The sequence below is a fragment of the Aythya ferina genome (genome assembly GCF_964211825.1).
Source record: "Aythya ferina genome assembly, chromosome: 7".
Classification (NCBI taxonomy): Eukaryota; Metazoa; Chordata; class Aves; order Anseriformes; family Anatidae; genus Aythya; species Aythya ferina.
The window spans coordinates 15,168,361-15,194,531 of record NC_140302.1 but is presented as its reverse complement, the minus strand read 5'-3'; the positions used below and the strand labels follow the sequence as shown (position 1 = coordinate 15,194,531).

General features: G+C 45.3%; 2 protein-coding genes and 3 long non-coding RNA genes across 13 annotated transcripts in view; 2 read left to right on the top strand and 3 right to left on the bottom strand.

Annotated features, from left to right (window-relative positions):
• Nucleotides 1–8,361, bottom strand: part of LOC311439622 — a 42,748-nt gene extending 34,387 nt beyond the window's left edge. The window contains exon 1 of the long non-coding RNA XR_014694861.1: nucleotides 8,198–8,361. This is a non-coding gene — a long non-coding RNA (uncharacterized lncRNA). The remainder of the gene's footprint in view (nucleotides 1–8,197) is intronic.
• The window catches only part of LOC311439623, a 60,619-nt gene extending 51,310 nt beyond the window's left edge, over nucleotides 1–9,309 (top strand). The window contains exons 2-5 of the long non-coding RNA XR_014694862.1: nucleotides 3,389–3,431; nucleotides 3,599–3,657; nucleotides 5,927–6,182; nucleotides 8,151–9,309. This is a non-coding gene — a long non-coding RNA (uncharacterized lncRNA). The remainder of the gene's footprint in view (nucleotides 1–3,388; nucleotides 3,432–3,598; nucleotides 3,658–5,926; nucleotides 6,183–8,150) is intronic.
• A 7,423-nt stretch (nucleotides 9,310–16,732) lies between these two features.
• On the bottom strand, nucleotides 16,733–21,039 carry LOC311439625. The gene is made up of 2 exons (XR_014694865.1): nucleotides 20,854–21,039; nucleotides 16,733–18,909 (listed from the first exon to the last, which is right to left on the bottom strand). It is a non-coding gene; the product is annotated as an uncharacterized lncRNA (long non-coding RNA).
• Nucleotides 21,040–21,107: 68 nt separating this feature from the next.
• On the bottom strand, nucleotides 21,108–25,510 carry ZNF503 (zinc finger protein 503). The gene is made up of 2 exons (XM_084525510.1): nucleotides 24,988–25,510; nucleotides 21,108–23,898 (listed from the first exon to the last, which is right to left on the bottom strand). The coding sequence occupies exons 1-2, from the start codon at nucleotides 25,309–25,311 to the stop codon at nucleotides 22,378–22,380; spliced, it is 1,845 nt and encodes a 614-aa protein (XP_084381636.1). The 5' UTR covers nucleotides 25,312–25,510; the 3' UTR covers nucleotides 21,108–22,377.
• A 160-nt stretch (nucleotides 25,511–25,670) lies between these two features.
• LOC311439619 (leucine-rich melanocyte differentiation-associated protein-like) overlaps nucleotides 25,671–26,171 on the top strand; it is a 400,118-nt gene continuing 399,617 nt past the window's right edge. For 7 of the 9 annotated variants that reach the window (XR_014694852.1, XR_014694853.1, XM_084525513.1 and 4 more), the window contains exon 1: nucleotides 25,671–25,797. The gene's annotated coding sequence lies outside the window, so the exon portion shown is untranslated. The remainder of the gene's footprint in view (nucleotides 25,798–26,171) is intronic. The other 2 variants (XM_084525525.1, XM_084525515.1) reach the window with 2 other exon arrangements.

The following is a 26,171-nucleotide window of genomic DNA, read 5'->3' as shown; positions in this document are numbered from 1 at the left end:
AGATTTACTGAGATGATTTAGCTTTCCAATATATTGTGGCTCCTGGGCATAGATCCTACCACCTTTGACTTTTTGCAGAGCCAGTCTCTGTTAACCTTGGTAAAGCTAATGAAAATGTTCAACGTGTTGAAATGTTGGTATTTCCAGCAACATTGTAACTGACCAAAAGAAAACAGTGGTAAACATTTTCTCCAGTTTTCCCAATTGCTTTAGACCTGAGTTAAGGAAAACCCTTGAAAATAACTGGATGAGTAGTTGTCCCTTGTCCTGTCCCAGTCCCCCTCCAAAATAAATAATTAGTAGTAGTAGTAGTAGTAGTAGTAGTAGTAGTAGTAGTAGTAGTAATAATAATAATAATAATAATAATAATAATAATAATAATAATAATATGGCTGGGGCAAAAAGAGGAAACCACACTTTGAATCTTCATTGCTTCAGGAAACATTTGGCAATATATTACAACCCTGCTTAATCTGGCTGAAATGTTATTACCACACTTTCACAGTTTTATGCTTTATAACTTCGAAATTAAACAAAACAAAGGTTTCCTCTCCTGATGAACAGCACCTTTTGACAGCAACTTGGTTTCTGGCCAGAAAGAAAATGCAAAGACAGGATTTATCAGGGTGCACATTCTTTCAGTCATATTCTTGTTGAAACTAAGAATGCCCTTGAAAATCCCAACTGCTGGCTTCACTAGAAATACATGATTTCAGCACCCACCTGTCAGTAATGGTTAATTTAAGGAATTTATGTATAGAAGAAAATCCCTTCCTAGAACTATGAGGTGAAGAGGCTATCAACCAGGTTGATAGAGCAATGGTAGCTACGTGGAAAGAGAGACCTTTAACCTGAACAGTTGAAGCCATCTCCACAACTTTCATTAACCGCTATTCATACTAACAAGGACAAGATGAGTAATGGTATACAATTTGTTAATTCAATTACAAGCAGTCCCCAGTCTGTCCTCTGCCATTTCTAAGACTCCATGATGTTTGGGGAATCTATTTAAATACAGCTGAAGAACTCTGGCTGATGTTTTGAAGTTGCTTTTCTGAAAATTATGTCGATGTGTAATTTATGTGTGTCTACCTTACTGATGAAGCTGCTACCAGGATAGAAGTGAAGAGACTATTTGATCTTCATGACTGAACCCTAAATAAACAATTTATACATTTAGGAAATATAAAGTTGCTGGAAGATGCTTCATCAATCTGTAGGTGCCTTCCAGCATGACAATTACTGAACCAGGACAGAATGACAGAAGTCACAAAGACAGGTTTAAAATTATTTGGACAGATTCAATTAAAGGACAGTTGAAACTCTGAGCAGAATATGGGAAATCATATATATTTTTTTGCAATAGGAGAGTTGTTGAAGGTCTGTCCACTGGTAAAGGAAGAAAGCTAATCTGAAAAAAATAAATAAATAAATAAAAATGAAAGGTTGTAGTCTACAATAGAAGGGTCCCAGGCAGCTTTAGGCCACAGAATTTTTCAGACTGGTGTTGAAACTCAGGCAGGAGATGTTACAACCACTGCATGCACTTAAAGATCTAAAGTATATATCCTTGGTGTATTTCCTACACACAGCTGTCTATGAAACTGTGGTATTGTGGAAGACAGTGCTGTTTGTGGGAGCTGCTGAAAACTGGATTGCAGAATTCCAGACAGAAACCTGAGTCTGGCAATGCAGTAACACAGTTTTCTACTTCAAAACTAATCCTGAACAGGGATAGTTTCCCAAATTAAGGCCTCTTAGAGAAGGCACTATATTTGCTTTCAGCAATCAATTTCTGTTCTTTCCAAAACTTGCTTATGTCAGCAGAGTTGGGTAGGCATGTACTGGAGCCAAGTTTTCTTTAAGAGGCTCTTAAGGAATCAGCCCACTCTACATCCTTGACTACTCTAGAAGTGCATCCAAGTGGCTGTTGTGGAAGGCCAAAGTTAGAAGCAAGGAAAATCTCCAAGACAGTATATGCAGGTACTGACATTATGTCCAGTGGGAGACTCATATTGAGAGGCTGCTTGATGATACTTGCAGCAGTGAAATCCGAGCATATTTAGGAATCACAACCATGTGTCTTTTGAAGAAAGAAAGATTCCAAAAAGATATCTTGTTGGACTTTGGGATGAGAAAAATCTCTGCGGTGGCACACTGATTTGCTGTATTACCAAGACAAAGAATTTCATCAAGGAGCATTAAGTACAGCTATGTTTGATTGAGCTAGGTAAAGAATATGCAGAGAAATTAGGGCAGACAATTTGTTATTTAGTCCCTTCATGGAGTTCAAAAATAGGTTTTGCAAAAAAGCAATTTTGCCTTGTTCAATTATTGCATTAACTCTAATGTAGAGACTGCTGTAGTCAAGCCTTCTAATGAACAAATTTTGTAGAATTTAAGGTCTCTGAAGTGCAAAGCCACAACAGAGTGTGGCTCTTAATGTGCCATATGAGCATTATGTTGCTTGCTTTCTCTGTCGAAGTTGGCATGTACCAGAATGCAATAAAAGAAAAACTATTTCATTCAAAATTAAATGGAGACATCCAATTAAAGAAAAGACCTCAAGTCTGAAACCGTAAAATCTATTGAAACTTTCTGTTTTAGAGGAAATGTAGCAATTGCTAATGGAAGAGTTACTCTAAACGGCTGGCTACGAGTTAACTATTATGCGTTCTAGCAGGATTTGTGGTTGGGTTTTTTTTTCATTCCTTCTCCTCAGAAGATGTGGAGAAAAGAATAGAAAACTATTGAAAAGATTTGCTTAGTCTTTTATCTTTTGAACTAGTGTCATACTAACAAAAAGATGTTTTGAAGTCTTTAACCATTAATTGACTAACTGGTTTTCTTTAGACATAAAACTTGTCAAGGCCTTGATTGTTGTGAAGCCATGGTGATAGATTCTGGCAGACTGCCTAAGTACAAGGTCTCTGAACACCAGGATAACACTTTCTGAAACAATTTGGGCTTATCCTCTGTAATGTCATTTAAACAAACTTAATTGACTAAAACGTTAATTTTCTTGCATTATGTATATTTGAGAGAAGAGGCCTTCTAGGAGCAGACCCTAAATGGCAAAATCTGACCTCTGCCCAGCCTTAAATTTCTCAATGCAAGTTTATTTACATGAAATAAGCCAATATTAACTGTATTTAAAAATCACTGTAAGCAGAAAGCCTGGTATATACACTCATTTTGCTATAGTGAATAACCTTTAGAATGGTCCAAACTTAGACTCTCTGAATAGCTTAAAATTCACACACTTCTGCAGTGAGAATAATCATTATCTTGAGGTAATTGCCCGTGCATGTCAGTCAGTAAGCTTGCTCCGTATGAAAAGAATAAAATGTTTTAGATTGAAAGATGACTTGACATTTTTTTATTGCAGAAACTTTACTGAAGAGAAACCCCAGGGATGATTTTCTTCAACTGTGAGTTCTGGACATACTCAGAATTACACATCCACCTGTACAGAATAGCAATTCGCATTTTCCACTTCTCTTTCACTGGTGAAAAGGTTTGGTTTTGGGTGGAGGTAGTGTATCAGACTTAAAAAACATACAGGAGTGACAAAACTGAACTCTAACACTTTTTCCAGGGAACATGACAACTCTGGAATGACTGTTTCATCTCTAGGAAGTCTTTGAACATCTGAAGGTAAGAGTTCTTAACAACTAATGATTTTTGAATAGCCCACAAGACATGAGTTGGTGAAAGTACTTCTGTCGAGTTGTCAGTCTGAAGTGGAAGGCCCTTGGGGTTCCAACAGGCTTGAATGGCCCTGATCTGATCCACCTAGGACCTTCCCCAGCCCTTGCCCTCAGGCCCAGAAGCTCTGCTTCAGTCCATTATCTCCATCAACTTATATAGGTGATACCTGAATTATTACTGAGAAAAAGGCTGAAGGCTTAGTACTAACAAGAAGAAAGCATCAGCCATCACTGAGAAAAAGGATATGCAATACTGTGTGCATCATCTCCACATTGAGAGGTAACCTGTGTGATGCTATAATGGGGGAATAGAGCATGCTGTTTGCTTACTGTTGTTTTTTTCCTAACATAGTAAAATAGTTTGAACATATCAGAAGCCTTTCATAATAACCCCTCCTTTCCCCCCCAAGTCCCCCAAGTACTTACACCTTAACATATTTTATAATTAAACCAATTCATTAACAAAAGCAAGTACTGAAATACCAAGTATGGTGATGAAAACAATTGCTGGAATCCCTACTGCCTGCAGTAATTAACAACGCTGAAAAGGTCTGTGTTAAAGGAACATTCATATCAGGCAATACAGTCTCATAAGTAGTGGAAAGCTGTGTGGTTTTGTGGGAATTAGTGAGAACTAGGAATAGCTGCTCACTGCACAATAGCTGCTGATAGACTTGTTCCTCACCTGCCAGTCTCTGCAGGGCTGTGAGGGTGAAGGGCGATCTGCTGGTACCCATATACATGTATGTTAAAGCAGGAATCAGCAATGTGTGGCAGTGGGGCAGTAGGGTACTCCTCTGACTGCCGTCAGTTCTGCTCCTTCACCTCTGTAGCTAAGCAGCAGAGAGTGAAGGGGGCTGCATTTTCATCCCTGTTTTCTTACTGCTTCTCTTTCTCTTCTACCCTTTCCAGTTCCTCCAAGAATAAAAGGTGCTGGTTTAGTCTGCTTTTCATGTCTTTATGCATTTCTTGTCACAGGTTATCCAAGAAAAAAAAAATCCCTGTTGGATGCCCACCTGCTCTCCAGTACAACCAGTAATCTGGTTGTTTGTCTTAGAGCTATTTAAGGCAGAAGGTTCTACCAAAGCAAAGAAAGAACAAAGATTTTCTATCACTGGAAAGACAGAAAAAAAACTTTCCTTCTACACTAAGCACCTTGCAAGGCCAGAAATTGATAATATTATTTAATTAATTTGCCTTTATTTAATCTCTACTCATTCACAGGCTGATTCAGGCCAGTTTACTAACTCACAGAGAAGCTAGTTAATTACAGATTTAATACACCTAAGACCAAAAACTGTCATACCTGACTGTGGCACAAGGGGATCAGACTAAAAGGCTGACACATTACTACTTTTTCAGATTAGGGAAGCCTGGATGCAGGTTTCCTTCCATCATTCCTAAAAATGATGTTAATCCCTATTTTGTACAGACCTAAGGTTTTGCAATTCTATAGCAGGACAGCACCTATACTAAAAGGATTTTCCATTCCTGCTGTCTGCGTAGCAGATTAGTTACAGGAGGGGACTCTACAGAACAGGCTATGCTTGACCTGCACAGGATCTCCATCTGTCTTGTTTTTTTTTTACAGCTAAGAATTTAATTTTCTCAAACATTAACAACTAGCAGTGAAGAAAAATTAAAATTATGTCTGTATTTTACTAACCACATCTTTATTTTCCCATTCTGAAAAGGGAGAGACCAGAAACGCACTACAATTGTGGCAAAAGAATTTCTTAATTTAATCCTTAACTTAATCCACTGTGATGCAGCATAGACAGTGCCATAAAGCTAGAAATAGTAAAGCTACATTTAAGAGTATAACAGTAATATGGAGTTATATATTGAAAGTGCATGAAGAAGTATGTTCTCATGCCTCTCCTATAGTACTGCCTCTGAACATTCCTTTTATGTCTTAAGACTCACACTGTGCTGTATTAAAGACTTTCCTCATGAAACTGCAAACTCTGTGCTGATTATGGAGTGAAGAAGAAGGTAGAACATTCTTATAACATCCTTTTAAGAGGGAAAGGAAGTAGATCATTTTTAGAACTGTTTTGGTATCATCATTATGCAGGATTTGATGCTGAAATTTTTAGTTATTTCAAGCCAAAGGCTAATCATTTGCTCTTTGCTGTTTTTTGCACAAGCTTTCATACAGAGTACAGTTGTGCATGTCCCTCCCAAAATTACACTCTCTTCTTCACTCACACCAGAAGGTGATCAGAACTTGCATGTGATCTTCCATCCGACAATCAGTTTATGGAGACATCTGACCAGCAACTGTTGATGCCAAGTCAGCTGTAAGAAGCAATGTCTGACACAGAGAACGAATGTGGGAATAAAAAACAGAAGGGCCCCAAATCTTCACACTTGGGAAGTTGGAACTAACACTGGAAGACCATCAAGTCAGTATGTCCCCAGAATGAGAGGGCATGGATTCAAGCCACACATAAATCCAGATGAGCTCAGGTAAGAATGAAATCTGTAAGGAAAGTCCAAGAAATCTGTGGCAATTTCTTGTACTGAAAATATGTTTTCAATCAAACTAAGACAAATTCGTATCAACGTATAAATATATATATATATATATGTAAGAAATATATATATATAAGGTATATATATATATAAGGAATTCCCACAGTTTTGAATAAAGATTTTTTTTTTAATTGTTGTTTAAAATAATTCTGTACTGGAAAATTATTTTAGGTTGAGTCAGGGTGGGAATTCAAAGGTAACACCCCTATATAAATATTTTACATATAGACGCTTATCATATAACATGATTACCTTACTCTGGTTTGTATTCTAGAACAAGCATGTCTGCGCAATAAATTCAGTAAGAATACTGCTTTTATTCCTGAATAATTCTACGCACAGTCAAGCCTTCAGTCAAATCAGTGCAACTTTGTACATGGATAAATCATCAGTCTATCAGTGCTTGCATTTACAGGAAATCTGTTGCTAAATGCAGCTGACAAATCTGAAAAGGTCGCCTTTGTTTTAGGAATAAGCATAGATCTTACAATCCCCCCACCTTTATGGACCTGTTATTTTTCATGTTCTTTGGAGACTTCATGAACTTCATATCCTTCATATGTTGCATTCAATGTCATTAGCAAACTAATAAGTGCTATGAAAAGAAGGAAAAACCTTTTCTTTCTTTCTTTGCTGAATAGCCATGAGGGAGAGTTTGAATGTGACAATGTTACGCCAACTTGAAATAGAGGTTCATGAGAGGAAAACAAACTTGTTTTTCTTTTGGAAAAATAAGAAAAATCTTTGCACTAGTTCATTTTTCCTAATTTAAAAGAGTTAGTCCTTTTAAACATAAAGCTTTTCATTTCTTCACATAGCCTAAGTATTTGTGTTTGTCACTGGTATTTGTCCTGCCATGAGTGCTGTCTGAAAGCCTTAAAAAAACATTAATGTCCAAGCCCCGGAACCTCTACTGTTACATTTCTATCATTTATCCCTGTCACTGCTTTTAGCTATGGTTATTTTTTAAAAAAGTAAACCAGCAAGCTATACATTTAAAGGGAGACATAAGATTAATAAATGTATGCAACTGAGACCTGCTCCCATGATTTAAAATATCAGTAGGAACCATTAATATGTAGTTCAAAACATTCATGTTCTACTTTGTGTAGTTTTTGTACCTTTCCCTCCCTTCCCCCGCCTCCCCCCTTAATATTCTTTTCCAGTACAATGTTTAGCAATTTAAGAACAGACTGGGTGGCCTGATTAGTATCTTTTTTTTTTTTTCTTTCTTACTTTTTTTTTTTTTCTTTCCTGAATAATCAAGTATATCTTTTAATTCAATTGTGCCTAAAAGTTGCCAGCCACCAAATGGCTACTTTCTTGTCCATAAGAAATTAGGTGGTGCTGGTGGTTCTGGCATGTTTAACGTAAACTTGCCTTGGCAAGTTGTCAGAGAACAATTCTTGAAGAGCCCATGAAGATTGATCTGCTTTTTTCTTATTGCAGTTGCATCCTTAGTCCCCAAACAGGGTTTAACGAAGAGGTTAGTACTATTATCACGTTTACTATTTCCATACCATGGGCATGAGTCCATATCCCTGTCAACACAATACAAACATTCAGTGATAAAGATTTTTCAGAAATGTGCAAGCACGAGACCAATTGGTTTTCTTGCCTGTGAGGTCATTCACAATTTACAAAATAGGATCAGTAAATAAGGTAATTCCTTCATTTCAGATATCTTTTTGATCTTTAAATACGTATTGTCAGCCTTACCCATCATTGGTTATTCTGATCTGTGTTGCAATAAAATAAAGATATATTTAGGAATGATGCAGTCTATAATTGTGTCACTCTGCTTGCACAAGCTCAGTACAAATTTCAGAGATCATCAGCTCCCCAGTATTCAAGGTAAAAGCTGCCTGGGACAAGACCATTCCTAAAGCCTCCCCTTTGCAGCTCTGGGATGTTCAGAACCAGCACAACCCAAACCACTCTTCCCTCACCTGCCTCAGCGAACTGCAGCATGGGGACATACAGCACGCGATACGCTTGGACATGGAGTTTTCCTCAGGGATGTCAGTCACATCAAGAGCACCTTGACTCAGAATAAAAAAATGCCCATTCCTTTCTTCCTGGTGTGTAAGAGCAAAGCTGATACAACTGCTGCAGCCACAGGCACTGTGTGAGGAAGCCTTCACAGGGCTGACAGGCCCATGGGGCAGCTGGGACCCGCTGAGGGTTCTGGAAGGTTCCCCAGTGCCTTCCCCACAGGAGAAGCGGCACAGCGCCTCAGCACTGCGGGCCTGAGGCCATGCATGGAGCCAGCCATGCCTGCTGGGGAGGATTTGTGTGTCCCACTCCCAAATTTCTCTGGAGAGGAAACCCAGGATGAGGTGTAAAACGTCTGAGCACAGCCACTGAAGCTGTCTCCCAGGCTTTACAGCCACCTCACAGGAATCTGCCAGGCTACAGAATCCATCCACAGTGTGGGCTGTTGAGTAACACTAATTTAAAGAAAATTTGTGATTCAAGTTGTTCTCCTGGGAAGCATTGACTCTTGTCACATTTGGCTCTTCTTTAAGAGAAGAAGAAGGGCTGCTCTGAGGCTTTGGTACAGGCAGCTCAGTATCTCGTTGTCTGGGAAGAGGGATGTGGGCTCCATTTTATATTTCCCCAGAAGATCAGGCTGGGGTGCTGAAATGCCTGGCTCTTCGCGGCTCTTCGCTCTCCCTGAACTTTGGTCGCAGGCTAAGCAGTGCTGTGAGGAGCTCACGTGTCAATGACAGGTGTCAGAGTTTCAAGCAGGTTAGTGACTAATAAGCAACTGTTTGTTTATTTATTTTTCCTGAAGAAGATCTTGTGTAGTCATATTAATTTCTGTAACATCTTTTTAAAATGTACGTTGAGGAAAATCCTGTCACACACGATTGTCTACCTAGCTCTTGTTTGGTTCAAATGTTATTCCCTTTGCTTTGAAAAGAGCTCTTTCTTTATGAAGTGTTGTTTTCCTTTAAAACAGAGGATTTTATATTTGATATCAAAATGACCTTTCTGATTATTCAGTATGTTCGCTATATGTTCACCTTGCAACATGCTGTTTCATTTAAAGGTGGAATTATTTTTGTCAGGCTTCTTCTATTCAAAAATATGAAAGTTCATTTGTTTTTCTTAAGGTTTTGTGCGTTTTGTTAATAATCTATTCTCCAAAAGGAAAAATAATAATTTGTTAGGATGGTATTTCTCTTCAGAAGGAGGTTTTTATTTGTAATGTGGTTGGCTCTAACTGGTTGATTTATTTCTGGCTTTAAAAATCAAAAAAAATGAAAAATAAAAAAATGGGGGGGAGGTGAAAGTTAAGTGTTAGAAGGAAATACGTTGTTTTACTTTGTTGTTTGCCTAACCATTGGTACCACTCAGGTTCCTTCTATCACAAAGCTATTATTTTATGCTGTGTTTTGGGCCTGTGTACTAACTCCTCCACTGCAAGGCCTGAGATGGGATGGTGCTAGCTGGGTTGCTGAGTCCTTCTCTTCCCATCACATCAAAGGTTATGTAATTCTCTTCCAAAATGTGTTGTACTCTGTCTTAAAAACAGTTGTATGTTTTAATCCCAGTGTTCCCAGAGGACAGCTGTTAAAAAAACTTGAGAGCTTCACAGTATTGCTGGTGAGCCTTTTGTCATTGGTACTGACTTGGATTAGAGTAAAAAAAAAAAAAAAAAAAAAAAAAAAAAAAAAAAAAAAGAGCTACTGCTATATGCTTTAAAACAGGAAAAAAAAAAAAAAAAAAAAAAAAGCCCTGCACCAACCATCAAAAAAGTTCATCACCAGTGCTATGTTGATTAGGAACCATCTTCTAATTTCAAACCTAGTTTATTCAAGGCCAGCTAAAATCCATTTGGTCTTGTGCCAAAACTCTCTTCTAAATAGTCCTTTTTTCCCCCCTCTCAGCTTTTTAGCTAACACAGTTAGACAGCAATTCTATCCTCTCAGCTTTTGTTATAGTAGACTAAACAAATCAAACTTGTTTAATCTCATTTCATAAAACAGGTTTTACATTGCACTGATCTTCCTAGTGGTCATTCTCTACCTACTCTAGTTTCAGTTAATCTCTTGAATACAGGTGACTAGGCTCTATGGGGTATTTCAGGTGAGCTCATCCCAGTGTTTTACACCATGCTGTTAATTTTCCACGTCTCTATTGGAAATTACTCCAGCTGCCTTACACCAATGATATACAGTTAGATTGTATTTTAGGAGAGCCTTATTAATATTGAGGAATGATACTGATGATGCTGTTGTAACTCAGAATGCTAGGGTTGGGTTTTGGTATTTGTTTTGTTTTTATCAAAGTCTCTTAGTGTGTTGTGGTCCAGCTTGAATAATTCCAGACTGTATTTTTAAAATATTCTTATTTTCTGTGCCTTTTTGCTTTCAATTAGTTGTTGCAAAATTTTTTTCTATTACTGGGTCAGAATGATAAGCATGGCCAATCTCAGACTTTTTTCTTCCTTTCTTGGAATAGCCTGTCCATTCTTTTTGTGGTAGTTTTGTTTTGATTAAGTTTGGTAGAATGTCCTTGCTACTGTTATGGTCTCTCATTCTAGAACTTTCAGAGTTGGGGTGGAGATTACAGCTCTAAACTCTAGAAGCCTAGTTAACAGACTTGATTTTGTTTCTAATTCACTTGATTTTCATTTTCTAACATCATTCCTATTAGCTATTCACCTTTCACCCCGTGCTCTGTGTTGTACTTCTTTAAATTAATGCAACGTATCAATTTGAGTTTGGGAACATGCCTGCGTTATCCTTAATCTCTGCTGCATTCCTTTCTTTCTTTGATTTTATTTATGTAACTGAAAAATAATTTTCATCCATTTTAATATCCTTTGCAGAGCTGAACAGCTTCTCTTTTGGCAGTCTTTGCTTCGCCTCCGTGCTTTTTAGATAAGGACTGATTAGCAAAGAAAAGGGTTTTTCACACGTTATTTTTGTTTACATGTAATACATTTCTTGAGGTGATAGTACATCCAGTTAGGCCTGGGATATTTTATTCTGGGTTTCTTTTTCTTTTCTGGTATTCAGAATAAAGATTCTTGACCATCTTAACACTCTTGATGTAAAGCAATGGTAAGCCTTTGCTCAGTACTCAATCTATTAGCTCCCCAGTCCAGCTGATGTGACCACACAAGAGTTTGCCCTTCTGAAATTGAAGCCTTAAGTTAGAGACCTACTTCATTTGTTCTTCTGATAAATGTAAATCGGTTTTGTCTGACTTGATCCAGTGTTGACTTTACAACTGGCTTATTTCTAATGTTCTCATTACTTAGCAGTAGAACATAAAGCATCTTGTTGCCTTTTTTTGTTTTGATGAGGATTTGATGAAGTGCATTCAACATTGCATCCAAAAATAACTGGATGTTGCTGCTCTGGGTAACATTTGTAGTCCAGTCTGTCTCTAGATTTGCAGCTACAAGCTCCAGGAAAAAAGAAATAGCTGACACACGGCACACAATCGACCTTGACTTAGGGAATGCCAGAATCTAAGATATTTCCCATGCTTTCCTATATTGTAGTGAGCCCTGTTAATACTATGACTAGAGTTAAGCTGAGCTTTTTTTTTTTTTTTAAAAGGAAAAAAAAAAAAAGAGAATTGAGCACCTGCAGTTCAGCTCCTCTGAAAATCAATTTCTTAGCCTATAAAATGGATTAGTCTCTAGCCAATCTTTAACTTGCTTTTGAGTAAGTATGCATATGTAGCCCACTGTTCACTGCACTATGCCTCCCACTCCGTCTGCGTCTGGCCAGCAGCGGATATGAGTGTGCTACAGCTGCTTGCTAGGGTATTTAACTTGAGGTGTAAAGGTTTGTGATTTAGCCCTGGAGGTCCCAGGTAATGAGCAAGATGATGATTATTACACTTCCAGAATTATATGTACTCACATTCCTAAGGAGAGCTTGTGATGGGGGTGTGGAGAGCATAGTTTCCTTTTATCTGTTTTAAAGCTTACAATTCATTTCTTTCCAGAACTGAACTATTACAAAATACATCAAAAGAGACTTCACAGAAATGTCTGTCCTCACTTCAGTGTCTGCAACACAAAGACTAGGATAATGTTGCACAAATGAGCTTAACATTTAATAGATGATGAAATAACATGGTTATGCAATAATTGTTTTTCAGATGAAGATGTAAAACTCACCACCTCATTCTGCTAGTACGCAAGTTAGTGTGTAAATGAGTCTGTGTGCATACAGAAACTGAACTAAATACAGAGCTATAAAACTAAATTATTGTTAGTTTGATTCAGTATGATTTGCAATCAGAACAGATGTAAATGTTTTCAGAAATGCCCTGCATAAAAAACTGTTCCTTTACATACAGAACCTGTAATTTTTCCTTTTTTTTTTTTTTCTTATTAATTTAAAGGATTTTAATTTTTTTAGTTAAAATTAAAATTATTTTTCCATAATTTTCTTGGATGAAGGCCTGGACAAGTCTACCCAGTGTAAGTAATATATACAAGCTGAAAATGCATGCATTTTATCCATTGCTGAAATGTGGCAATCTTTTGAGTAAAACTGAGAGGTGACTGGGCAGATGTGATGATTAAACTCTCCATACTCTTGCTACCTTGGGAGGCATCAGCTTATAGTTGACTGCACATGTGATACAATGGCCAAAACCTACTTCTTTGTTCTGTTTTACATCTACGAGTGATTGTGTGTGTGTGTTCAAGTTCCTTGATTTTATCTGAACCTTCTCATCACGGATGTAAAACCAAAATTCCCAGGGCTTCCTCTAAGGAACTCTGAAGCCCCTTCCCAAATTTCTATGAAACAGAACTGTGTTGCACGTATTTAATACAAATTTGAATTCCATATAAATGAGAAAGTTTTAGGACTTTTTTTTAATCCCAGGAGAAATCCTGACTTCATTAGGCTTGTTAGAAAACTTTTGATTTCAGGTTGACCAGAATTTCACACCAGGTTTTAAATTTAGTGTATGTGTATGTTTAATAGCTTAAAAGTATAAATGTAAAGTGACACAATCCCATTAACCAGCAAGCACAATTAACCATGTGGAACATGATGTTTATACAAGTTTAACTGTTTTAGTTAGCAAAGTAAATATTTTCTTCCTTACAGTGATTTAGCTTTTTCCCTAACCTGTGATCTGGTGTATATGCGGCTATGATGGTACGTGAGTACCTTCTCTAATAGGGATAACCTATATTGGTAGCATTTATCAGTAATAGCAGGCTTTACCAGTATTCTTTCTTACTTCTGATAATATCTCCATGTAGGGGACTGTACCCTTCTAATTCAGCCAGTGTGGAAGAAGGTTAAGTTAAAATAGTGTAAAAAATGTGCTGTCGATTGAGGAGGTAAGACCTGCTCTAACACTTACACAACTCATTTAATTCTAGAACAAGATTGTGGCACTCCTAGGAGCCAGTTTTCTCAAAATTTGTCAGTACCTGATTTGCAGATAAATCAACCGCCATTTGTTTTGCAACCAAAAGATACAGTTAATAAACTCTTTTTTTTTTAAAAAAAAAAAAAAAAAAAAGCTCCATCTGGTCTAAATTCCATTCTCAATCTTTTTATAAACCTATTGATGTAAGTAGGATATCTGCTTTTGATCAAGCATAGCTTTTTACCCCAACTCTGTAAAGTCAGCATGAAGACCATAATTAAAAATGTGATTAGCTCTCTTCATAAAATCTGTTTGACACCTCTACTGGAATGTCTTTAGCAGCTGATCCTTCTAAAAAATAACTTATTTCTACTCATCTGTTTTATCTGGAATGCATTCCCAGAGCCTGCTGGTGCAATATATATTTAAGGAAATTGTAATCTTGCAAAGGGAGGGGAATTTGGGGGTAGGGAGGAGGATGACAAAAAAGAAGTGAATGTTCTGGAGTCATATGAAGTGTTCTGTCAGAGAAAATGCCTATACTATTAAAAAAAAAAAATAAATCTAATTGGAATCTGAGAAAAATACTACTAGGGGCAATTAATGGTTTCTTAACTGTGTTTGTTTCTGTCAGTGTTGTGGGGAGCCTTATGCTGGCAGGGGTGAGCAGCAGTGGGTGTGCATGAGTGTGTTAAGATGGGATGGTCACCAGCCTTTCCCTATCGAGTGGGCCCAAGTAACAAATACAGACCCATGAGGAGAAACGTTTCTCTTTGTGCTGCTGGCTCTAGTACAAGACCCTTGTTAGCAGCTTTACTTTGCTGTGTAATCAGCGCATGTAGTGAGAAATTTTGCTTTTTTTTTACTAAGGCCTTGTTAGGCAAAGCTTACTGGCATCACTTGACATGCAGTAGTGGCTTCTTGGCTTCTTAAAACAAACAAACAAACAAACAAAAAAAAATAGTTAGTAGGTACAGCTCTGTATTCCTTTCCTGTCCCGCCTGAGTAAACTCGTGTCCAATTCTATAATTACCGTCTAGGTTGCAAAGGGGATGTTTTAAGTGTTAACTCTTTTCTGTAGAATGCTTGCTTTTGTTTTGTTTTCTTGGGTGAAGATAAATTAGGTGGGAACCTGATTAAATCTTTCTGAGCACTGACTGGGAGACCTGAGCTCCAGGCTTTGGCAAGCACTACAACCAGTAGACTAAATAGTCCTGTTCCTTCCTCCTCTTTTCCCTGGCCTAGTGCATTTCTATGCAAAGTGAAACACCTTCAAAGACGAGGTGGAGGTTTTTCCCACACTAGAATATCCTGGTGATTGGGAGGCCTAATAAGAAGAGAGAATTGTGGGCTTGAATCTTTCAGATCTGGGAATTGATATATGTGGTGTTCTGCCCTGAGATGGAGAAGAGGCAGTAGATGATGATAGCAGTGGATGCGTGCTGGTAGGAAAGCAAGTCTCCACCAAAGAGAGGCGAGCCTGGGGCTAAGCTTACAGACTTGAGTGAGACTGAAGCATATTGCAGCTGCAGTTCTGTGCCGGCTGAAGGGGTGTCAGGAGCGGGGTCACTCCCACAGCATGTGCCCACGCACCGGGGCTGTCTGTCCCGACCGCAGCCAAGCGGCACTTTGGTGGCCTTTCCCCAGCAGGGCGCCTTGCCTTGGTGAAGCTGGGCGCCTGCGGGGCCGGGCAGCGGGGTGACCCCGGCAGCCGGGTGTCGCCTTGTCCCCATCCCCGGCGTGCAGCAGCGCCTGAGAGCGCTGAGGGGTAGGGGCAGGCTGCCGGCCGTGCTGCTGTCCCGCCCCGAGCCGCTGTCGCCTGCAGCCGTTTGTCCCCGGCCCCTCGAGGTGCCGGCTCCTGCGGAGGGACGGGGCAGTGCCCTGCCCGCTCGCTGCGGCTCCCAGCGACAGGAGGCAGCGGGGACTGCCTGGTGCCAAGTGCGACATGAGCCCTCGGTTTAGGGCCGGCTGAGTCCTGCTTTCCTGAGGAGACAGGGACAAGGGGGAGGGTTTGAGGAAGCTGCATCCTTGCATCCTTCTAAATGGAGTTAAACTTGCGGTTATACATAGAAAATCCTCTCCGAACTGCTGTCCGTCCAGCAACCTTAATGACTCACTGTTTCATCTCGACTGCCCGGTAGCGTTTCATCCCCTCTTCTCCCTCCACCCTCCCCCTTTCCCCGTTTAAAAACAATGGGAAAAATGTGTTGTTTGGATTCATAATAATTTTTACCGGCGATAAAGGGGCTGCTTTCTGTAACAGCGTAGATTATTAGAAACTTGTAATTTGCAGTTCACATTTGCCATCAAGATCACAGCGGGGGAGGGAAAAGAGACTAGAGTCTGCGGTAGCTTCAGTAATTCCCTTTCACGGGTTTCATGTGACGATGGAAAAAGCAACGCTTTCAGAGCAAACTTGCTTGAGTTTAATATACAGTGACTTCAGAAAGTGCAATAAAATCAATTAATGTTGCAAAAGCATTGGCCAAAAAAGAAAGCGGCGAAAGGATTTATGGAAATGTAATGGATTTACAAGCATTTATCCTGCGACTTGATAAACAGCAATGGGAAGCCGAGATGGAGAAAATAATTAGTCCTGCAGCCTCAGTGAATTTTAGCAATTTATTGTTATAATTTTATTCTTTCAGTGGTTATTCAAATTTATATTTTAATTTTGTGATGTGAAGCGCAGGGGGATTAATCTAAAGTTTGGTCTCGGTTTCCTCGGGAGCTGGGTTTCTTCTGACGTTTTCTCCGCTCGCAAAGCGAAGCGCGATCTGTCATTTGCCAGGGCTTCTCCACGCAGGGAGCTCACTCTTGGCTTTGCTGCATGTATTTTAAGGACCATTATCACTGGCCTCAGTAAATAACGGTGCCCACCGAGGGAAGGATGAGCTGTTCGCATCCATGGGGGCCAGCGTTTTCTCTTCCTATGGATTTTTTCAAACGTGTCACCGAAACTTCCCAAAAGCCTCGAAGGGGAAGAGGCTGCAGGAGGATGCGCTGGCTGCTGAGTACGCCGAGCACTGAAAACTTTTCTGTTTGCTCTCAGAAGTTTGCAGCGCTGTTATTACAGTAGGAGCGAGACAACATCTAACATGGAGTAAAGATTACAATTTCCAGAAGTCAGAATTTATTACAGTTAAACTGTGATAAGATCCCATCTGTTATGAACACATGTAGCACCAATTGTTTTTCATACAACTGCAATTTATTTACCCTTCAGACTGAATGAGATTACAAGAGTGATTTAAAAAGAAAAAAAAAAAAAAAAGGAAAAGAAAGCAGCAGCAGCACCACGCTTTTTCTTTAGGCCGGCCTATCTGCGTCTATCTCGCGAAATCCATTCACGCCGCGCTGCTTCCCCGCGGCTGAGCTCGGCGGCTCCTCCTGCCCCGCACAGGCGATGTTATCGGCTCGGGGCTGGGGCTGCGGCCCAGGCCCGGCGGCTCTGCCCACGGGGCTCTGCCCGGCTCCCGGGGGTCCGCGCCGCCGCCCCCCGGCCGAGCCCGGCGCCCTCCGCGGCTCGGGGCCGCCGCTGCCCCCGCGCTGCCCCCGCCGCGGGGCCCGGCAGCGCCGCCTGGCGGGCGGGAGCCCGGCCCCGGGCCGCGCCGAGCCTGCCCGGGCCCCGCAGACAAAGGGGAGCCGGCTCCGGGGCTCGGTCCCCGTGCGGAGTCCCCGCCAGGCGGGCTCAGCTCCGGGCGGCGGCCCCGAGCCGGGGCGAGAACCCGCAGCCGCAGCGGGGGAGCGGGCGGCCGGGCGCTGCCCTTGGACCGCTACGGTTTCGGAGCGAGAGAGGTGCCTGCTCGCCCTCCGACCCCTTCCCACAAGGGTTTCGGATCCTCCTCGCAAATAAACCGGGAAATACAGAGTGGCTGCTAAAAAATAAAACGTTAGACGAGTTTACCGCGGTAGACTAAGAGCGGTTATCTAATTTCGTTCTTTCAAACTCTTCCGAGTCATACATATATGTGTGTATATATGTGTATATATATCCTCCAGGTTTCAGTGGGCGTCTTTCTGCTGCTCTGTTATCATTATTTCTTGCCTTGATGTGACGTTGAAGACAGATGACAGCATTGTCAGGTTGTCTTTAATTCATTTGAAGATTTAAAAAAGAAAAGAAAAGAAAAAAAAAAAAAGATATACACACAAGGCTTCTTACAATATTAAAACCCTGAACGGATTTACTTTTTTCAGAGGGGACGGGGTGGCTGGGAGGGGGGAGCGGTTGATGAGTTTCAGACGTGAAGGGAGAACAAAGTCCGTGCGGCGCTGTGCGTGCACACACGCACACAGCGAGCGGCCGGAGGTGGGAGTCTCGCAGCAGCAGCACCTGGTTGATCTTGATGGAGAAATACCCAGCATCAAGCCAGTCTCTTCGCGTTTATGCACAGATCCAAATGTATAATCTGCTCGAATTTCAGTCCTGTCTCTGCTGCCAAAGCAGTCCACCTCCAAAGAGGTGAGAGCATACGGTTTCATGGTCCGTCTTTCTTCTTTTGACACCTTTCTACTTCTTCGCAACATTTTGCATTTAAAAAAAAAAAAAAAAAAAAAAAAAAAAAAAAAAAGCAATGTGCCCCGAACTCCCTCGGAGTGAGCTGCGAGAGAGATTTAGCAGGGATTAGACACCTCCAGTCAGGAACGAGGGCTTGCCTGCTGCAGGTCTGCTCGCGAAGTGGTGTGGGCTGCCCCGCGGGGCGCAGAGGGGATCGTGGGGTGACGGACTAGGAAGGTCTGAAATGCTCCTCAAAATCTGGATGGAAAGGCGACTTGATGGTGGTGGCTCCAGCAGTTTTCCAACTTTAGATTCGCTTTTTTTTTTTTTTTTTTTTTTTTTTTTTTTTTGGGGGGGGGGTGAGGAGGGGGTACTGAGCGGTGCTCTACCAAGTGCCTGTAGTGAAAGCCAATAGCGTTAAAGAAAGGCAGTATTTCTCTTCGTCCTTTCTAAGTATGAAAGACTGAAGTTCTATGAAGATCAACGTTTTGCAGAACAGGAATGCACATTTACTTTTGTTTCAGAGGGCTTGGGCCTTTCAGGACTCCACTTGCCTGAGTGATTTCGAGTGCAGATGTGGACAGTTCAGGAAAACACTCAGAGTAAAGAGAACGGAGTCAGATCCAGTCCTCGCGCTGCGCGTACCTTGCTTGCTGTACCGAGGGTAGTTTCGAAGGCAGGGGATGGGCAGTGAGTGACTTTCCAGTATTAGAAAATGGAGCCTCCTATCGCTGAGTAAAATCTTCTCGTCATAAAGGCACCCCTGTATTTTAGCTCCAGCGTATGTTTTGCACTCTGAAATCAGGAAAATAAACATGTTTGTATGTGTTTGGTATCGCCTTGCGCGTGTAAGCCAAGCTACATATGCCCATATAGGCTCGGATATATTGCAGAAACTCCTTTGCTGTCTGTGGAGTCTGGTGTTTTATTGTTTCATAAAACTAGCTTAATTACATTTCCCCATAGATAAGATAAACAGAACCCTTCTTTTCTAAGCGTTGCTTATCAGAAGTATTTTGTCGAAGTGGCATCCAGAGTAAGCCTTTGAGAGTGGATGGAAATTCATTAATTTTTATTTTGATTCTTCAGTTGCACTTAGCATCTGACAAGATTTGATTTAAATATTACATGAGTTTATCTTTAATGTTCAGAAAAGATTTGTGAGAAGGATGAAACTGTTTAATTTAAACTAATGTATGCCTGACTCTGGTCAGATTGATCTGAGTTTGGGGTTTTGATGGGTTTTGCCCTTCTGTTGCTTGTCCTCTCGAGCTGGTTTTTCACTGTGAAATTATTTTAGTTCGGTGGCATGGACCAGCGGCTGCTGTCAACTCCACAACCCATCCAGCTAGTAAGAACGGGGGAATAAAATAACAAATGCAACCCTTTTACCTAAAAACATTAGCGCCCATAAGTCAATCTCTATTAGAAAAAATAGCAAATTTCCTAGATTAATATAAAAATCCTACGTGACACTTGCCAGGTCAAATATTTAACAAGAGAGACCTCTTCACCACCACCATGCTACATGTAAAATAAGCTCTCTTAATTTTTCATTTATGTCGGTGACAGTACCTGAGCAAAACAGCAATAATAATGCAAAGTGTTCTTTTTAGCGCTCGCATCAGAAATCCTCGCGTACAACTTTCCAGAGCCGCAGTCCACAAAACTGCGATCAGGGCTCCAGCACGCAGGGATCTCTGTCGCTGTCTGTTGCAGCGAGACCCGCCACACCTGACGGCTGATGGATTTTAGCTAGCCAAGTCGGAGGTGCATCTGCTAGAAAGCTGTAACCGTAAAACGCGCATGGAAGCAGTGCGCCTGTGTGGCTGCGATGCTTTTTAACCGCGCTCGCTCTCCCAGCCGCTGCCTGGGACGCGATTTTCCCCCTACGAAGGGCGCTCGGAGCCCCGCAGCGGGGCGGGCGCGCCGCTGGGGCTGCGGCCGCGGGGGCGAGCGGCGGGGGCGAGCAGCGGGGCGCAGGCCGGGCCCTTTCCGCTGCCCCGGCTCGCTGGGCGGCCCCTCCGCCGCCGGCACCTCCCCGGGCCGCAGAGCCCCGCTCCCCGGCGCTGGCCGTGCTCGGGCCCGTGTCCTACTTGGTAGCCGAAGTTTGCCTGGCGCGGGTCGCAGCGCTGCCCTCCCCGCCCTTCCCCTAGCTCATCAGTTCACGGCGAGAGCTCAATTTACATTCCCTAAAGCAGAGCCGCGCACCGGTGCTTTTCCCATTTAAGGGGAAAAAAGAGGCATTTGGTTAAAGCAGTTCCCGTGCCCGTTGCGGATCCGCGTCCCAGAAGAGCCGCGGAGCAGCCGAGCACCGCCGGCCCAGCTCCGTGCCGGGACGGCCGGGCGGGCGCTAGAGCTTCACTAGCCGCCCGCTTTCCTCTGCTCTGCACATTACCGCTAACTTCCACTAATTATCGGGAGTAAATGTATTAGGCTAATTAGCATCTGGGCACCACGGGAAACTTTGAACAGCAATTAGGCTGTGGGTTCTGCAGAGCGCGGGAGAAAGCGCCGGGCTTTGTCGCGGCACGGCGCCGCTTGCAGCCGCTCCCCCGGGCCGTGGGGCCGGGGCCGGCCGGGCCGTGGGGCCGGGGCCGCCGGTTCCGCCCGCGCCTCTCCCGGCAAGCGCCCGGCGGGGCGGCGGAGCGCGGCTCTTCCGCTTCCCACGGCCGCCAGCGCTCACCCCGCGGTTGTGGCGGCGGCTCGGGCTTCCCCGGCGCGACCCCCTGCTCCTACCTGGGCGCGGGCCGACGAGCTGGAGCCGGAGCCGGAGCTGGAGCCGGGCGAGGGCCCCGGGAAGCCCGAGCTGGGAGGCAGGGAGGCGGCACGGGCAGGGGCAGACCCTCTCGGCATCACGTCGAGTTTGGCACTGCGCTTCGGAAGAGAGCAAACTCGGGCCGAGTAGCAGACGGGCTTCTTTTTGTTTGTTTGTTTGGGGTCTTTTTCCTCCCCGTCCCTTCCTTTTAAAAAGAAAAGGAGTTCTCAGAGCGTCCGTTTTTTTTTTTTTATTTTTTTTTAAACTTGATGATCATTTGTGCTGCGGTAGGAACTGAAGAAAGAAATTGAAAATAACTGGATGAGATCAAATAGTGCTTCCCCAATTACTTCTGAACTTCTCATTTAGAAAAGGAGATGAATGGTTACGCATTACACTGTAAAAAGCTTTCAGATAATCTTCTTACTCTTTTACAAATAAGTCCTGCCTTCCCCGGTTTTCTTCCCAAAGAAAGAACGGAGTATTTTAATTGAAACCCAGTTTAAAAAGAAAACGGTTTTCACAGTATTTTTTTTTAAAGTTAATTTTCGTCAGGAAAGTGAAAGAGATGTAAACGATTCTTAGTTTTCTTATTTCGTGCCTATGAATTCTACCGAAGTAGAAGTGGAGGGGGAAAAAAAAACTTATGATTTTTTTTTTTTAAAAAAAAAGAGCCCTGGGGTTACAATAAAAAAAAAAAAAACTTGTGTTTTTATTTTTTTTTTTTACTTTTAATTAAAATTGAATAAACGCTTAAGGAGAAATTAGCAATTGCCTCCATCCAAGACCTACTCGGTTTTATAACAGAATCAAAGCGTATTAAAAAAAAAAAAAAGTAAAACCTTTTAATACATCAAATATACGGAATTTTAATCTTTAAAGCGATACATTGTCTATTTTAGTACATGACGTAAACCTTACTTAACCCTTTTTACAGGGTGGACTTAAAAATTAAAAATAGTTGTGTTCCTTTTAAAGAACAAAATAAGGCAAATGAGGTTTTTGGAATAGAATTGTTTTTGTTTTTCTTCCAGAATACATACAAAAAAATACCAATTCTCTTTCAAGGGTATACACCTTAAAAATAATTGCAATTTGAAATTATAACTGACAAATTGCGAGTTGTTTTTTTAGTAACAAACATGCATGTAAATTTTTTGTTTCAATGAGACATTAAATAAGAACGTACAATACAATCATAGCAATTTTAAAGTAACATTAAAGAGAAGACCTCTATCTTTTTATTTATATTCTACAATGGGTGTTCCACTTTTACCTATTGAGCTCAGTTAAGTAATGCACTTTATGATTCGTTGTCCCGCTTGAAGCTAACATAAATAAATACAGTGCTCATGGATCCAGTCCTCAAATGAACACTATTTTATAAAAAGTCCGATTTTATTTTTTTTTATTATTTTTTTCCTTTCCAACTTTTATAAAGTTTCGGAGGGCTCCCTTCCCTCCCCGCCAGGCTCCGGGCTGCACCGGAGCCCCCCCGCCTGTGCTCACTGGTAGCCCAGCGCCGAGGCTGTGGTGAGTCTCTGCCCGTAGAGTGCGTAAGGGGAGTAGTAGGGTCCCGTGGCGGCGGGCACGGGCACGGGGGCCCCGGGGGTGGGCAGCGGGCTCTTGGAGTAGGGGTGGTAGCGGCTGCCGAGTCCCAGCGCGTGGTGCGGGCTGCGCAGCGCCAGCGTGCCCGGGCTGCCCGGGGCGCCCGTCGTGGGGATGTGCATGTGGCACGCCATGGCCGCGGCCGCCGCGCTGGCCAGCGACGAGGAGCTGGGGTAGCTGGAGAGGAGTTTATCGGTGCCCGGGAAGGCAGTATGGGTCCGCAAGTGGCTAAGCAGCTCCTCCGAGGTGGCGAAGCGCTTGTCGCAGGGTCCGTTGGCTGACACCCAGTTGCAGATGTGCGGCTGGGGGTCGTTGGGGAGCATGAAGCCGTAGGGGTACAAAGGGTGGCCGGCCAGCGAGGGCGGCGTGGCGCCGGTCAGCGAGGAGTGGACGCTGTGCAAGGGGTGCGTGGGGTACACGAGGGGGTATCCGGACTTGAGGGCCTGGTCGTGGGCGCAGGAGGCGCCGGCGGCGCCGGCCAGGTGGCTGGCGCAGTGGTAGCTCAGGCAGTAGGGGTCTCGGCACAGGCTGGCCGTCATCACCGACGGCGGCGACGCGCCCGCCAGCGGGCTCGACCCCGCCGGCTTGCTGCAGCCCAGGCTGCTGGCGGCGGCCAGCTGGGCCCCCACCAGGCTGGAGGATTTGGTGGGGTCCAGAGCCACTCCGTGCGGCAGGAACTGCGGCGGGTAGCCGGCGTAGGCTCCAGCCAGCGTCCCCGGGTAGCTCATGCCCGCCGGGGGCAGGGGGAAGACGGTCTGGCCTGGCTTGTAGGGGGAGACGGGGGCTACGAGGCCGGAGCCCAGGACGGAGGTGGAGGAGGTGGCGGTGGTGCTGCTGCAGGAGGAGGCGGAGTCCGAGGCGATGGGCTTGGAGCCCGGCGTGCTCTCCTGGTGCTGGTTGACCTCCACGTTAATCCCGGCACAGCTCACGCTAATCCGGCTGTGGCTGATGCTGGTGGTGCCCGGGCCTCCCTCCGAGCCGGAGCTGCCGCTCTTTCCGCAGCCCTCCGAGTCCTTCTTGTCCTCCCCGCCTTTGCCCTCGGCCGGCAGCAGCCCCGGCGAGCAGGCGGAGGCGCTGGAGTTGGGGCTGCCTGTCCTTGGGGTGAACGGCTGGCAGGTGGCGCTCGGCACCCGGAATCCCGACTTCTCCCCGGCCGCGACCCCCGCGGCGGGGGCGCCCGCGCAGCCCGTCGCCCCCGGCTCCTTCTTCTCGGCGCCCGGCTTGGAGTAGGGCTTGAAGCTCGACTTGTCCTCCACGCCGATGTCGCTGAGCTTCAAGGGGCCCGACTTGGAGTCCTTGTCGCCTCCGGAGCCATTGGAGGTGACCGACGAGAGTTTGGAGGAAGGGGACGGGTCCGGCTTCCCTATTTGCGAGCAAGTTTGTGCCAAAAGGGCCAGGGGACTCTTCTTCGCATCCAGCTGCAGAAATCAGAAGGGCACACATAAAGACAGAGGTTTAGTGGGGGAGTTCGACGGAGGGGGAAAAACACAATCAAAAAAGCAAAGCCCCGGAGCGTACCTAGGACGCTCGTCCCGCACGTTTTGCAGAGGACAGCCTGGAAGCGATGAACAATTTCGTGCGCATTCATCACCCTGACAGCCCCCTCCCCTGCATGCACCATTTTCCACAAAGCCTTTAGAGAGGGCTAGGGCTTTTCGGAGCCGGGCGAGCCCAGCGCGGCCGCGTCGGGCAGGGGGGCAGCGGCCCGGGCAGCGCCGAGCTTCGCCCTTCGGCTCCCCGCCGCGCCGGGCGTGGAGGAGCACGAAGCCGGCCGGGAACTCGAGCGGCTGCAGCATTTCTGCGCCCTGACTGCTGACACTATTTATAAACAGAGCCCGGAGAGCCGGGCTCCAGGGGCGAGCAGCGCCTTCGCTCCGCAGAGACCCCGATGAAATCATTCATTCCCACGGACACACCCTTCCCACCACCCCCTCCGTTCCGAGTTTCGGTCCCTAACGCAGCGAGCTACGCGGAGGGGGACCGACAGCGGAGAAAAGGGCCGAATAGGGCCCCCCAGCTCCGAAAGCACGTAGGGCTGAGGAGCCGAAATAGCCGGCCTGCCGCAGCCGCGCTTCAGCCTGTCCCTCTCCGCGCCCCCCCCGCCCCAAACTCTCCGTGCAGAAGCCCGCTCGGTCGCCGCTCCGAGCGCCGCTGAGTTGCGTGGCCGGATCGTGACCCCGGAGCGGGTCGTTTCCTTCCACTCTCAAAAAATAATAATAATAAAAAAATACAAAGGAGGGGAAAAAAAAGGACAAAAAGAGAAAAATGGGAAGTTTATTTAAAAAGGCCTCGCGAACGAGCCCAGCAAACATGGGAACAATGAGCAGAAGCGGCTCCCGGCGCTAGCTGTCGGCCAGAAGGAGCCCGTTTCCTGGAGGGAGCGCGTCTCGCAGCGGAGGCGAGCGCCGGGCGGCTGCAGGGAGCGGGCGCCATGCGCGGCGAGCGCCCGGGCAGGGGCAGGGGCAGGCGCGGCTGGGGGGGGACGGGGACGGCTCCCGGCTCCTTACCTCGATGGGGCTGACGGGCGTGGAGGGTAAAGGCTGCAGGTACTCGGGGTGTAAAATGTGTCCAGTCCGCGCCGTGAGCATTTTCAGGACTTTGATGGGAAGGCGGTTGGCTTGGCGTAGCGGGTCCGAGGGGGGCACGGCGTGGAAGCCGGGCTTGGCGGCGGCGCTGCTGCTGCTGCCGCTATTCCCAGCGTGCCCGGGCGGCCCGGCGAGGTCGGCGGCGCTGCGGCTGCGGCGGGGGCTGCCTCCGGGCTCGCTGAGGCTGCTGCTGCTGCTGCGCTTACTACTACTTCTCGGAGCAGAAAGCGAGGGCGATGTGATCATGACCCAAAACCTCGCATGAAAACTGGGGCAAGTCGCGCCGCTCGCACTCGGAAAGGCTCGCTCGCCTTCTGCGGGCGGGGAGGGAAAAAAGCCGCACGCCCCCCGAGCGGGAAAACAACCATAAAACGTCCTGCGGCTCGCTCCGGCGGGGAGGGCGTGGGTGGGGAGCGGGGGGGCGAGGGGGAGCTGGCCGGAGAGAAAGAGGAGGAAAGGAGGAAGAAAAAAAAAAAAAAAAAAAAAAGCCGAGTAATCCGTGGGCTGCGCCGGGGGCGGGGGGGCTGCGAGCGTGTGCCGCCGTGCCCCGGGGCCGCTGCGGGCTGCCCTCGGCGGGGCTGAGCGGGGCCGGGCGCTGGGCTCCGCCGCTCAGCTGCGCTGCGAGCCGCTGCCCATCCAGCCCGGGATCTGGCGGAGAAACTCACTTCAAAAGCAGCTGAATTAGCCGGAGATTAAAGCCTTTGCCGCCTTCCAATCAAATGGGACCCCGAGGTGATTGGAGGGTCAAGGGGATGTGACGTTCCCTTTTCTGGGGCTTTTTTGCGCTGTTTTTAATGGTCTCTCGCTCGCTCTTTTTTTTTTTTTTTTTTTTTTCTTTTCCCTTCCCTTTCTCGTCCGCCTTCCCTCTCCCCTCCCCTCCTTCCTTGTTTTCGCTCCCGGGACGGGCTGGGCGTTAATTCTCTGTTTCACATCACGCGGCCGCAGCCTTTTCCTTCCTCCGCAGCCGGCGCGGGCGGCCGCACGGCTCCGAGGCGAGCAACCGAGGGGCTCCGCCGGGCCCCGGGCCCGACCCTCCGCCCCGCCGCCGGCCCCGCGGCCCGGCCCTGCCGCCTGCGGGTCCCGAGGCCGGGCGCGGGGCTCTTCGG